Here is a 15,086-nt window from a genome sequence, read left to right on the forward strand (position 1 = left end):
GTCCCTCTGTGGCCTTCTCTCTGTGTCTGTGGCTTTTTATTTCTCCATTTAAAAAGGACTCCAGGAAGAGGATCAAGACCCACCCAAGGTCATGCCCTACAGAAATAATCTAATCAAAAGGAAGGTCCGTTAGCTGAATCTAAAAAAAGGTCCCATCTATAATAGGTTTTATACCCACAGGAATGGATTAGCTTTAAGAACATGGATTTTCTGGGATCCACCCAGTTTCAAACTGTCACAGGTAGGATTGACACCTTAACAATATTTAGTCTTCCAATCCATGAACACAGAATGCCCTTCGATTTATTTAGAATTTCTTTGATTTCTTTTTAACAATATTGAAAGTATAAATAAAATGTGTTTTATACATACAATGGAATGTTATTCAGCCATGGAAAGGAATGAAGTCCTGATATATGTGACAACACGATGAACCTTGAAGACATCATGTTGAGTGAAATAATACAGATACAAAAGGACAAACATTGTCTGATCTCATTGATTTGAAATAATTAGAATAAGCAAACTCACAGAGTCTGAATCTAGAATATAGGTTACCAGGAGATGGGGTAGGGATAGGGAATGAGAAGTTAAGGTTTAAATTATACAGGATTCCTATTTGGAGTGAAGGAAATGTTTTGGTAATGGACAGTGGTGATGGTAGCACAACATTGTGAACATAATCAACAGCACTGAAATGTATATCTGAATGAGATTAAAAGGATGAAATGTTGGATCATATACATGGTAACAGAATGAAAGTTTAAAAAAAATTCATGGAGCTACATTACACAGAGAACTCTAAACCATAGGCTAGAGTTGATAGTATAATTATAAAAACATGCTATCACCAATTGTAACAAAGTTTCCACACCAACGCAAGGTGTTAAGAATAGGTGGTATATAGGGATCCTGTGTTTTATGCACTGTTGGTCAGTGAACCCACAACTTCTCTAGTAAAGAAAAGAGAAATAAGCGGGGATAAGACACAGAAGGAAAACTGGGAGGACTGAAAGTCTGTACACTAATAAATGAGAGTTCAAGCCTCCATCCCTAACCCATGAAACTGGTTGGTTAACCTTGCCCCATTCCCTCCTTTTTTCAAGAAACTGGATATATACTTTAGAGAGTTAAAATAAATGAGACCTTGGATGAGTGAGACTGAAAGTGGGAAATACATAAAAAGTAGGATTCTGAATGGTGTGATCCCTTCTTCCTTTCCCACCTCATGCTCAGCTTTTGGGAAGATACCTCAAAATAGGACATTGGAGGAGTCTTCTCTCAGTAATCCAAATGATCCAATCCAAAAGACATCCATATTTCATACTTGGGAAGGGGTGTCCTCACAATAAAATGGCTGGTTCCATACCAAAGGATTTTACTTCCTGAAGCCCACCATTTGGTAAGTCCAAACAACGCAAACAGAAGTTCCTCAATCATACTATCTGCTTAGAGTGTACATAAATGGATAGCTGAAGATCACCAGACATTTGACAATAGCCTCCAATATGAAAACTACCGAGACCAGTAAACAGGAACCTGAGGTAATCTGTAGTAAATTGTATCAGATAAATGAGAAAAACTATTACATCCCCAACATATAAATAGGTTGTTATAAAAAAGGATGATAAGTGTAAACCATAAGGTAAACTATAGACCTTGGCTGGTAGCAAGGTTTCAATATTGGTTCATCAAGTGTACCAAATGTACCACACTATTATAAAATGTTAATGATAGGGGAAAATGAGTGTGGGGGTTATATGGGAATTCTCTATACTTTTGATGTAACTCTTCTGTAATCTAAAACTTCTCTAAACAGAGTTTATTATTACCAAAAAAAAAGGATGATAAGAAACCTTGAAAATATGACTAATCAAATTCAAAATTCTATAGAAAATTGGAGGCTAAACTCAAAGAAATCTAGAAAGTAGAATACCAACCAACCAAAAAAAAAAAAAAGGCAACAACAACAAAACTAACAACAACAACAAATCTGGAGAGGAAAAATCAGACTGGATTATTTTAGATGGGTAACTATCTGATTAATCAGAGTTCAGAAAAGGAAATACAGAGAAAATGGAGAGGAGGGAATTATTTTTAAATATAAGAATCATTCTCTGATTTAAAAAGTCCATCTGGTCAGCAATACAATGGGTGAAAAAGACTTTCACAAAGGCACAGTAACAATGACATTTTAGAACATCATGGGTACAGAGAAGAGCCTTCCAGTTAGGAAAACCCAGGAATGAGATTCGAAAGGGCACTGTGCTTCTCAGTAGTAATTCAGGCTGCTGACACTGTGATTAGGAGTAATGGCTATAAATTCTGAGGAAAAATGATTTTCAACCTAGAATTCTAGATCAAGTATAAGAATAAAATAAAGGCATTTTTTTTTGGTCATATAAGTACTTCACAAATTTACCTCCTGTGCACCCTTTTATGGGAAGCTGTTAAAAGATGGATACCAATAAGATGAGGGAGTAAACCAAGAAAGAAAACGAGAATGACCTAGGTAAGCAAGAGGTCTAGAAGAGGAGAGCCTGGGAGAAGATCTCTAGGAAACTGTGGACATTAGTCCATTGTTCTATAAGTTTTAGCATTTGGAAAAAGCTTATGATAGTACAGTGAAACTGATAGAACAATTTGAAAATATAAGGAAAAGTCTAATAGGAAAAAATTACATAAAATTATTTTATATGAAAAAAATTGAATTATAAACCTCTTTTTAGGTTTTACAGTAATATATATAACTATAGTAATATATATTAAACTGATATTGATTTTAATAAAAATATCCTATGTTTTTTAGCAATATTTACTAGTACAAACAAACAACAGCTAAAAGATTTAGAAATGATGTATCTCTCAGAACTGTAACTGGGTGAAGGAAAAATTGTAGCTGGAGACTGTTATTTATTGTTATAAGACTTTCAGCACTATTTTTTAACATACCTTGTTTCCCTGAATCTAAGATTAATTCGATTATAGGAAGTAACATTTTTTTATGTACTGCCGAAGAAGAAAAAATGTTGCCAATCCATCATAACACATAACCCAATTTCAGAGATGTACATTCATATATTGTATGTTCAGTTATACATAAAATTTGTATTATTCAAACTGCATAAATTAAATTGGCCTCTGATAATCAAATCAACTTTAGGGATAGTGTTGGATGTGTAGGGATAAGATTTTCACACTTTCTTTGGTCTTCTGTTTTAAAATTTGAATTCTATAAGTATTTTTTAAGTTATCCCTCATCCTAACTCATTTACATTAATCTAGATTTTTAAAAATTAAGGTTTTTGGTTATTACCTATATGTTATAAAAAAGTTTATATTTTATCCAAGAAAGTTTATAGCAATTATAAGCAATAGTTTAGACCAGGGACAGCAAATATTTTTTGGGAAGAGGCTAGGAAATAAATATTTTTGGCTTTGTGACCCAAAAGGAAAAAATCAAGGATATTATGTGGATCTCTAGCAGGTCCGTATTTACAAGATAAAGCACAATGGCTCCAATGGAGATATTATATTGAGATAAATAATGTTTTAATATTGGCTATGTGGTTTCAGGCAAATCCATAAGAGTCGTGAAACTCTTATGGTTTATTCTATTATCCTACCATGTAATAATTTTCCAAACTAGACCACAATGAAATGTAAGAAAGTCAGAATAAATTCAAACATTAAAGTTGAACTTTTCATTTTGTATTGAAGTGAAATCTTTATATTAAAGATATGGATATTTTAGGAGTTTTCAGCTAATGGCTAAATTTACTGACTGCAAAAACTATGGGTTTTCTATGGGTAGTCTGATGTATGAGTCTATGATATGTAAGCTCACAACCATAAATATGAAATTCTATTGAGTCCTTGAAATATTCCCCTTTGATCAATGATTCTGACAAATTCCCAGAATAGGAAATTTGCTTATCTGAGAGCACGCTAGTGTCCATAAACCACTCTTATGGAGGTGGCTATAATTTTATTGTTATATATATCTTCTGCCTTTGGGAAAGATTTCTCACCCACTATTAGGATGGCATACGCTTTTTATTTTTATTTGTTTCTCCTATTAGTAGTGTATTCCTATATTTAACTGGACTGTCTACCTTCTTTCTTTTGTTTCTCTTTCGACCATGGAAATTTATTTCATGAGATTCAGCTTCAGTTTGTGTTTCAATTTCTGAGTTATGGGACAGATAACTCATTTATATGGAGATCAGATAAACAAATATATCTCTGTAAGGAATCAATGATTGTTTCAGATGGTATACTAGATGGTCGCTTTACCTCAAATTTAAGTCCAAGGTTGATGTCTACTTTGAAAATAACCTAAGAACACTGACGTGCTTTTATTAAATAAATGAACAATTGAATGCATGACTTATTCAGGCTAAATATTTGCAGATTATTTCTTTTAGGGTTTGTGTAGTCCCATTTATTTGGCACTTTGCAATGGATATACATTGTGGTGTTTCTTGGGAAAGTTTCGGTTCCAAAACTACAGTAGAAAGAAGTAGTTTTGTCCAAGATAATCCTACTTCCAGTGAAGGTGACTGGATCCCTGACTTGGATTTTAATTTACCAAATAATTTGGTCTCAGCTGAAAAAGAAACGATATAATTTCCATTTATTAAAACTAGTAGGAGTAAGTAGTTTTATATACAAAGGGATCAATGCCCTCACATACTGAGGTCCTAAAGGACTTTAGTTAGAATTTGGATTGTCTGGATTTTGTTTTATAGAGGAAGGTCTTGTAGATATTTGGATATACTCCATCTGCATTCAATTTAGATGTTATTTAAAAGTCAAGATAATTGCTACCTACTGTGTTATATACTTCTGCTTTGTGTGAGGCTTAATAACAATCTTAATTAGGCTAATTTTAGTCAGATTAATACTTCTGTGTGTCAGCAGTAACTACTGAATGCCACATACTGCTGGATTCAATTAATGCTAAGGAAAGGAAATACTTACACTGTAAACATTTCTGAACTGCACAAGAGTAAAGTGAAGTATGCCCAGTCATACTTGGGATAATTACAGTAATATCACTGACTCTAGATTTTGTTGTCTAAAAAACAATGTTAGGAAATGATGGGGAAACACAGTCTTGATAACACTCTGGACTTATCATCCTTTTATATTTCATAGTTTGGAATGTTTGGAGAAATTTTTATAGTTGGTACCTTGGCACACTTCTTGAGTTCATTAGGTGGTCAATTCAGGAAGGTAACACCTTGGAAAGAAACCCCCATTCCCTTTTGTTGCATTACTCAAGAGTTAGGTAAAGGAAAGAGGCTTATTGGTTGTGTGTGTGTGTGTGTGTGTGTGGGTTCCCCCCTTCATTATATTTCAAGTCTGACCAACTGGGCAAGATTTCCCATCTCTGTCTTGACTGGGGCTGTGATCGTGCATGTCAAGCATGAGGCATTTGTCTTGTTCACACTCTGCCTTCTTAAAGGTGACAGTCCTGAGAGAGAAGGAGAATGAGTGAATGTGGAAGGCAGTTGAGGAGTGTAGGGCACAACTACCCACTGTGGTGGCAAAAGGATGTTTTCATTTCCTTCATAGGATTTATTGGAAATAGCAGTGAGATTCCAAGCTAATACTGATAGTTTAATGCAATTTAGCTTCAATGCTGTATAGCTGGTAGGTAGCATGATGATGATGATGAAAATAATAATGGTAATAATAATAAAGCAATGGCCTTAGTTGATCTGAAATACAAGATCTGAATTCAAAAGATATTTGTTATCTTTGTGAACCTCCATCTATTAAATGGTGGTTTAAAATGAGGTTATGTGTGTTATGAATATGAGGTGCCCAGCTTCAAATTAGGAACTCAATAAATATTAGTTCATTCATAATTTATGTACTTATGAATTTCACCCACAATTCCAAGGCACTTGAGTTCAAGGTGAAAGGAAATTTTAACTAATTCAGTCAGAGTAAATAAGACTAATTTGATTATGAAAATTACTATCAAAAAGTATACTAAGTTTGTACCTATGTGTCTTGATAAAACATGTTAATCTTCCACAATCATGACCAGAATATAGAGGCTTAAACAAATGTAGAATTAAGAAGTTGAGTATCCTGGTACTTTTAATATTTCCATTGGACACCAAGGGCTAGGACTAAGATCCCATATTCCTAGTCTGAACCTGGTTTTACTGTACCAGCAATTTTCTCCGTGTTCCATGAAGGTGCCTAAGAGGCCACAGCTAGTAGAGGGGAGTGTGATCAGGATATACTTCAGTTCCCCTTTTCCCATTTTAATCAGAGAAATTCTATTTTATGTTCTATTGATTGTGTCTTAAGATGTCATAATTTTTATCGCTTGTAAATATGTTTGAAAATCATTGCTGGTATGCCTCACGATTTGAAGAATATTATATTGAAGCTGTGACTCATAATACTAATTTTTAATAAAATTTGCAATTGGTTCAGAAATTAATGTCTTCCAAGTCTAACCTGGTAGTTCTTTTTAGGTTCATGACCTCTGTTAATTTTAAAAGAAATAGCATTGTCTTAGGACTAAGGCAGGGGTTCTTAATGTTTTTCTTCCTCAGACCCCTTTGCCAGTCAGGTGAAATGAATACTACTGTAATTTATTTATTGCATATATTCATAAGTTAAGGAAATGCTAGCTTTCCATTAGTGGTCAGAGAAAATAAACATAATAAGTTCATTTTTTCTATTCTAGTCTTGGAGTCCCTGAAATCGTTCTATGCACCCCTAGGGGCCCATGGACCCCTGGTTAAGAACCGCTGGACGGCCTTACTTTAAGAAGAACAGGCCATCTTGTGCTGTTACAAATTTCACCATCTTTTTCTATCAGGTGTGACTTCTGAGGGGGCATAAATAAAGATGAGAATGAGATGGGATACTGAAGCAGAGGTTTGAGACAGTGGATAGTATCACTCACAAATTTACTTTCTTCACAATTTGTCAGAATCTGGAGCTTAAGAATTGTAAACAGTTCACTTAGGGTGCCAAGTTGTACTTACTAATGCATGCCAACAGAAAGGGACCATTTCTCTTAGAGGGAAGCAGGCAGGTGCTGAAATACTCCATAAAAGGCACCAGAATTAATAATGGCAGGATGCTAATCACATTCATAGCGGCAACTGGCAGAAGAAATCCATCCAAATGCAGGTTGGAGTTCATGGTCTGCAGATAATATCCAGAAGGAATCTGCATTTGAGGTGGAAACAGTCATTCAGTAAGACAGCGGTTTAACTTAGGGGAAAGCCTGGCCCCTTGTGTGTATGTTGTGACAGAGGAGCTGGATGTTCTTCAGCTTTTCAAGGTTCCAATTATGAGCTGCAAAAAGGATTTTCATCTGTGGCAGTAGGAGCTCTTTTTAGTTTATGGACAGTACTATGGAGGAATTTTTTGTCATCTTGTCTGTCTTCTTACTTTTCCTTTGGAAAGTAAAAGAAAGCCCTAATTTTGTTCTTAGGGTGGCACATACGAAATCAAATAACTTAAGTTCTGCATGTAAGAAACTAGACTTTCTTTTTCACAGACAGTAACGTCAGAAGTATTAAAGGTGTTTTCACTCCAGTGGAAAAAAAGTTTTTTTTGTTTTTTCTTTTCTAGGATAGCATCTTGTTTAAATAGCATCTAGTTTAGTGGCAAATAGGAGTGTTTTTTTTCCTAAGAAGAGGGACTGTGTGGAAAGCACATTACTGTTGACTGTTGTTGTGGGCTTCCTGGATTAGCGTCCTTTTTGATGGAGCCAAGTAGCATGAAAAGAAAAGAGAGACAAGACGCCTGTCTCCATTTTCTATTAAATTAACTCTGTGATACTAATGGACTGCTAAGAGGACTACATGAAAAAGGTGGGTATGACAACAGATACAAAAATAAAAACTCCTCTGCTCCCACAAAACCCTCAGTGTATTGTTGGAATTTTTTCATTTTTGAAAATAACCCCAACTGTAACTAAAATCCCTTACCCTAACCTGAAGCCTCTTTCCGTGTTCCACGTCCCTCCAGGACTGAGAGGCAGCGTCCTAGGAAAGAACTCTCTCCTCCCTTGTCTAGTCCACGGGCCTTGCTGCAATCATCGGGTCCTCATCCTTATCAATAACAGAATATATATACAGTATTTCTTGAGTTCCCATTGGCGCACAAGGCTCCTGGGAGGAATGGAGAGAAAGTCAGCCCTCATCTTCTCCTGGAGGAATGGATTCTCCCAATGGTTTTTCTTACAGTGTGTGAACTGTGCTAGGTTCCCCCTTCACCATAATCCTAGGGAAGCATTTCCACTCAGGCATCCAGATGGTAACTTCTCATTTGACACCTTCACTAACTCCTTCTTCTGTAATAAATTGCTAGCTTTAGGGGAGAATGAGGAGAATCAGAGTCGTGGAGTTGGCTCTGCCGGCACTGAGTCCACCATTTGTAATGAGCCTCATACCATGTTAGTGGTCTAAAAGAGAGACTGGACTGCATTCCCACGAAGGCTCTTCTTTCTCTTATAAAACATGTCCTGGTGATAATTTATCTTCCAATTTTTAATTTGACCCTTAGACAGTAAACAAAGATTGTTTTGAATGGCTACAGATGGTGAGAATTAAGGGAATATTAGCTAGTTCTGCCCTAGTTCAATAAAATTCATAAGCATACTTCCCTAATCAGAGAAAAATGAATGATGTTTTAAAATGAAGGGCTGGCAGCAGAAACACGCCAAGAGTGACAGGCTCCCAGCACAACTTGGAAGTTTCTGTTACTGATTCCAAATGAGAATTATTGTTAATAGGAATAAAGTTATTATCAGCATGAATCACAGACACAGAAACCTGTTAACTTAATAATGTGGCAAATGTACTATTAATCTTTAGTGAAGCAATATTAATATATTGCCTAATCTAAGAAAAGGCTCCAGAGCCTTGAAAGCTTGAAATCATTTCTGCTTCTGCCTCAAGTTCTGAAATCATCCCCTTTTAAAATTTTAAATACTTTTATTTCATACAAGCCTCTGAGTATTCAGAAATAATTGCCGTCAATAGAGATTCATTGTCACCTTTGAGTGGCCAATAATGTCAAATGGCAACATCATCAGCCTTAATATCAACATATTTTACATGTATGTCTTGCAACCGAAGGTCAATGTCTACTAAATTTAAAATATGGAATTCTATGATGCTTTATTCTTGGGACATTGATTGCCTTTGTACTGGTGATTATTTCATCTGGGGGCAAAAATGTAATCCCAGTCTATCCTAATGAAAGTTTCCTCTGCCTCCCAGGGGAAAGAGAGACTAACCATTTTCTCTGAAGTTTCTGGCATAATATTACCATATATAATTTGGAATCTACATGGCCTCTATCAGAGATTTTTAACCCAGCCATGAGAGAGGCACTGCCATGTTGATACCGTCCTAGCATGGCTGTTGACACCAGCTCTGAGTTGGAATGGCTGCTCTGCAGGCAAGTTCCTTTATGTCTCTGAGCCTCAGAGTTAGAATAATAATATCAGCCTTTGCAGGCTTGCTGCAAGGATTAAATTAGATACTGGGAAGCCAGCTTTTAGAGGCTAAGACTGGTCAAGAAATATTAGTTTTGTTCTTTGAAATAAACTGGACATCTAGTGTTGATGAAAAGCTTAAAAATTAGTTCATCAAAATTTATTCTAATTTATGTGCAATTAAAAAATGTATAATGGTGTTCAGAAAGTCTCAGATTTAATCAGAAGAAACAACAGGTATCATTATGAAGATTAGAAATAGGTAGTTTGTTGGAGAGTGGCTGTAGCTCAGTGGTTGAATACCTGCTTCTTATGTGTGAGGTCCTGGGTTCAATTCCCAGTACCTACTGAAAAAGAAAATAGTAAAAAAATAATAACAATAAGTAGTTTGGGCTATCACCACAGTATATTTGAGGCTAGGTATGGACCACTTAGGAATTTTTGTTCTCATTATTAATTTCTCTATTCTAAAATGTTTTTATGATAATGACCCTGTACATGCATTTATTTTTGCTGTATTCTACATTTTTGTGCCAGCTATGATTATAGTATCAGAAGGGAAGTTGAATCTGCTAAATCAGACTAGTTTTCATGCATTGTTTAGAGCAAGAGTCAGCAAACTTTCTGTAAAGAACCAGATAGTAAATATTTCCACATATGGTCTCTGACCCAACTGGTCAAACGCCACTATTATGCCTAAGCGGCCTTAGTTAAGACAAATGAGCGGGACCGTGTCTTAATAAAACTTTACTTATGGCCATGGTAATGTGAATTTCATATAATTTTATGTCACAAAGTTGTATTTTTATTCTTTTATTTTCTCACCCATATAGCAATGTAAAAACCCACTTAGCTGGCAGGCCATACAGAAATAGGCAGTGGGCCAGACTCTGTCTGCAGGCCGTAATTTGCTAAACCCTGGGTTAGAGAAGGAGCATTGTACTGAGTCAGAAGGGAGGTTCTGCTTTGCCTTTCATTACTAATTAACTGAATGACCTTCACCCCCTCAAGTCACTTTTTTAGGTTGTTTGTTTTTTTTGAGGTACTGGGGCTAGGGAATGAACCCTGAACGTAGTATGTGGGAAGTTGGCGCTTAACCACTGAACCACATGGGCTTCCCCGAGTTTGTTTTATCATTTGTTTTGCTAGCCGTTTGTTTTTTTTTCAGGAGGCACCATGACTCCTGGGACCTACCGTGTGGGAGGCGGGGACTCAACTGTTTGAGCCACATTAGCTCCCAAATTACTATATATTTTTGAGTCTCAGTTTTTCTCTCCAACAAATGAGGTAGTTGAGTAAATTAATACCTAAATTTCTTTTTACTTCTATTATTCTACAGTTTATGAATATAACTCACTCAGTAGCCTTCTTAATTCCATGTTGGGGGTTTGCAATGAAGAAAATACCAAATTTGTTCACAGACTTTTAAAATCATTTATTTTTTTTCCACAAACATGTTAGTCTTTGACCATACCATATTGTTTTATTTAAATTACATATGTTTATAAAAGGTCCTTTGGACTTCGCGTTTTTCCTCTGATTTCTCCATAGCATAGGTAGCGATTCACCAAGAAACCAATAGAGAGGGTGGGGAGAGATGCACTTGCTCATTAGTACTTTCACTTAAGAGTGCAGCGGAAGTGGTTCTCAAATCAGCCAATTTAGCTACTTGGTAGCGCCTCCTTTTAAAGACTTAATGAGGGGGGAGGGCAAAACGTTTGGCTAAAGGGAAGTTTCATCATTGCCCATAGATCTGGTATTTTTGTGTGCCACTCCTTTGCCTTTTGACCATGCACTCTGAATATTATTGTATGTTCTGTGCCCCCATTGATGGATATTTAAAATTCTATAGATCAACAACAAACAATGCCAAGGTCCCCTTGGCTGCGCTTCTGCCTGATCCTGCTTAGCTCTTGAAATTAGAGCTTGAAATGGTGACAAGCATGTGTGGGATAACTGCCGGAAGAAGCATGTGAAGCATTTGCTGGGGAGACAGGAAACATCTACTTGCAATGTTAGTATACACCCGCGCTGTTGTTGTTGGCGGGCTGTTAATTGTCCTTGCTGTTGGAATAGGATCAATTATCCTTCCTTACCTGCATAATGCACGTTCTGTATAGGAGCTGGAAAGTGAAGAGAGGGAAAAGCAGGAGGAGAACTTTCGCGCCTTCCACGTGAAGCTCACTGTAGCCGCCACCAGTGTTTTCCTTGGCATGATCTAACCAGCTCGTCCCATCTCTGCCGAGATGGCAGTAACGAAGACAGCACGTTTTCAGTGCATTAACAAACACCTCAAAGGTTGTCAGGAGGGAGCAACCTGCAAATAATTGGCGATGTTATGTATTAGTAAAGACATTGCTCTTCAGTTTTCCAAGATGCCAATCAAAAAGATGACAATTGTAATGATGAAATGCAGGAAAGTGATTGAGGTTTTAGCACCCAAGGGATTACATTCAAAGCTACAAGCTTCTGACAAGGGTTCCGGCATCCTGGTGACCAGCCCAAGGTGGTGCCTGACAGCTATGTAAAAAATGTAAAAGGTAAGATCAATGGGAACATATTTAAAAGGGAAGAAAGGTGACAAAATAAAACACCAAAGTAAAGCATTTCAGAATCTCTCAGAAGTCTCTAACTTTAACTCATTAATGAATGACAGCCTGAACTTTCTTTTACATCCTTAAGACAAAGAACTAGTACTATTTTTTAATATAATTCGTTATATAAATAATCCTCACTTTACTTGGCAGGTAGAAGGCGGTTTCTTATTTTGACACGGAGATGAAGGGAAATGTATTCTCTGCTTTGACTTTATCCTTGAATTTCAGACGTAAGGTTAAACTTTGAACTCTTCAAATGACTTTATACATGTTGATAGTGTCACCAAAAGTTCAGATTAGATTAGGTGGCTTTTGACTTTTTCAGTAGTTTCCCCTGGATTTAGTTGGCAGTTGCTTTGGTTTCAGAAACACTTTCTTGCTTCAGATGTTAGCAGTCACATACTGCTAGTGATTTGCAACCTCGTTGTTGCTTCTTTTTATGACCTTTCAAATTCTACCTTTTCTTTGACTCTATTAGGACTTCCTGATACAATGACAGATAAGAGACCCCTATTTAGTTAGCAGTTCAGTTGTGCCATCATAATTGTTACAATTGTTCACAGCACTCCCTTTGACCAGATAAATCCTTTCACAAATTATATAGACATCAAACCACGGTTGCAAGGTAAATAGTATAATAAACATGAAAAGGTTTGAGTTTCTCCAAAGAAGGCTACTATAAAAAGTCAAAGTATAGTTTGATCATCATTTTGATGGTGTTCACGTTTCCTATAATAAAATTCTGGCTGAAGGGCCGTATGAAGCGAATTCATTTTAAAAGCCAAGGATTCTTGGTTATTATATTTAAATAAAGAATATTTATTGATATTTCTTTTATGGTTATAGAGTGGTTATATTGATTTGATCTGGTCTCTTCTTTAAGCATTGGACTCATTTTGTCAGTCTTTGATTAATTAGGGAAGCTTGGGACCTAGTAATTGGATATTGAGCCTTTTACCACTAAGTCACTGAATCAAATCCAGCCCAAATCCAGCAAGAATGATTACAGTGGTGGCTCTTTGGTGGCCTCTGTGAAGTATATCTAGGACATGTGGAAGTCTGTTGAGATAAATGCTGACGGAACATAGGCTGATATCTATAGTGACTATTGCCTTTTCAAAGGTAGATGGATGTAGATGTAAGGGCCCAGGGACTGATAAAGCCAAGAGACATCTTTCTACTCTTGCAGAAAGAACTGCTCTACTCTGAGACTTTCCTATGTATTTCCATTAGTTTATTTAAGGTTTCAGCGAGATGAGAACTGATAGTGTGTTAATGAACAGTCTAGAGACCTAATCTGAACAGTCCTGGCCAAGTGGGTTAACTGTCTCACATTTCCTTAAGGTCTTGTCTCTGTGTGGCTCTTCAAGCAGTTCTCTATTCAACTCTTGCTAAGCAGGGCTGTGTAGACAGGAGGGTTATTATTAGTGTTGATCCATATTTCTCTGTATTTTCAAATAGGCTTTATTATTAAGCTATTTGCAGGATGAAAGACTATTCTCAAAGATATTTTGCCCAATTTCCCCCAATATTTTTAAAATTGGGAGCTTCTATTGAATTGAATATAATATATTCTCCACTTACTATTCCCTTTCATAAATTTGTTAGTATCACTATTTGTTGCAAGATAAATTGGGATCTTAGCCTAGATTAGAGCTTTGCAAACTGTTAAAGAATCTTTTTTTCAAAAACATTCTCGACTACCATGATGAATACATTTGTGCAATACCATTAAAACAAAATACCTGAAAAATAAAAACATACAAAATATGAGTTCTAATTTTTAGTTTTCCATTCAAAATACATAAAATTACTATAAACTTTCTAGAAACATTTCTAAATTTTTCTCTCATTTTCTACATTGATGTAGTCATAAGCCAGTAGCCAACAGTTCATAGACCAGCACTGCTCCGTGGACCAGGCCTTGAGCAGCACTGGCGTCAACTGAATGCACATTTTGAACAGCAGATTTATTTAAACAATAACATTGTATCTGGTACAGGCATATAAAGCAACAAACACAAAAAGGTCAAGAAACAAGAAATGGGTGAGTGTGAATAAGGTCTAAAATTCCATACTCATAATAATTTTGGGGGTTAGTCTGTGCTGAGGTAGCACAGCAAGTGCACACAATTGATGCCAAACAAACGTACATATAATCATTCATTCATTCAACTTATTTATTGAGTACCTACTCTGTGCCAGGGTCTGTTCTAGGATGTAGGGATATGGTAGTGAAAAAGACCTACAAAGCCCTGAGTTTTCTTTCTGGTAAGGGAGACATTAAATTAGCAGGAAAATTTTAGACAAGTTCCATAATGAAAACAAAATAGGCTGATAGGATAAAAACTCACTGGGGGCCTAGTGTGTCGGGGAACCCTCCTAAGGAATTGGCAGTTGAGCCATGGCTTGAACGATTAGAAGGCAAAAAGACCCAGAGGAGGCATATGGCAGGCAAACCACAAAGTGAAAATGAGCTGGAGAGGTATTGGAATTGAAAAGGCCAATGAAGCAGTGGCTCAGTTAGTGCGAAGACTGGGAGGAGATGAGGCTAAGAGGTGGATGGGGGTCCAGCCTGTAGAGGCAGAGGTAAAGAACTTGGAGCTTGGGAGCCGGTATAGCTCAAGTGGTTGAGTGCTGCCATACCACATACGAGGTCCTAGGTTCAATCCTGGAAAAGGACTTGGAGCTTATTCTCAGTAATACGGGACAGCATTAAGGAATTTTAGGTAGAGAAGAGGTATGTTGTATATTTTTAAAAGAAAGATTACTCTGGTACTTTAGTAGCTGTGTGGATACTGGATTTTGGGGATAAGAGAGGAAACTGGGAGACAGGCAAGAGATAATGGTGACTTGAACTAGAATGATACTTGCAGCAATGGAGAGTGTGAATAGAATGGCATGCATATTTGCAGAATTGAGAGGAATTTCTGGTGTGGGGATGAAGAAATGAGGAGATTTAGGATGACTACCATAGTTTCCTTAAACAATTGGGTGTTGGC

At 36.6% G+C, this 15,086-nt stretch overlaps 1 protein-coding gene across 1 annotated transcript in view; it reads right to left on the bottom strand.

The window, feature by feature from the left end:
• Positions 1-15,086, bottom strand: part of SLC15A5 (solute carrier family 15 member 5) — a 73,416-nt gene that overhangs the window by 37,893 nt on the left and 20,437 nt on the right. Inside the window, exons 4-5 of the mRNA XM_004460342.3 lie at positions 11,584-11,804; positions 7,020-7,206 (exon numbers count right to left, since the gene is read on the bottom strand). Coding sequence (XP_004460399.2) covers positions 7,020-7,206; positions 11,584-11,804 — 408 coding nt within the window. The remainder of the gene's footprint in view (positions 1-7,019; positions 7,207-11,583; positions 11,805-15,086) is intronic.

This window comes from Dasypus novemcinctus, chromosome 20 (genome assembly GCF_030445035.2).
Source record: "Dasypus novemcinctus isolate mDasNov1 chromosome 20, mDasNov1.1.hap2, whole genome shotgun sequence".
In the NCBI taxonomy this organism is placed as follows: domain Eukaryota; kingdom Metazoa; phylum Chordata; class Mammalia; order Cingulata; family Dasypodidae; genus Dasypus; species Dasypus novemcinctus.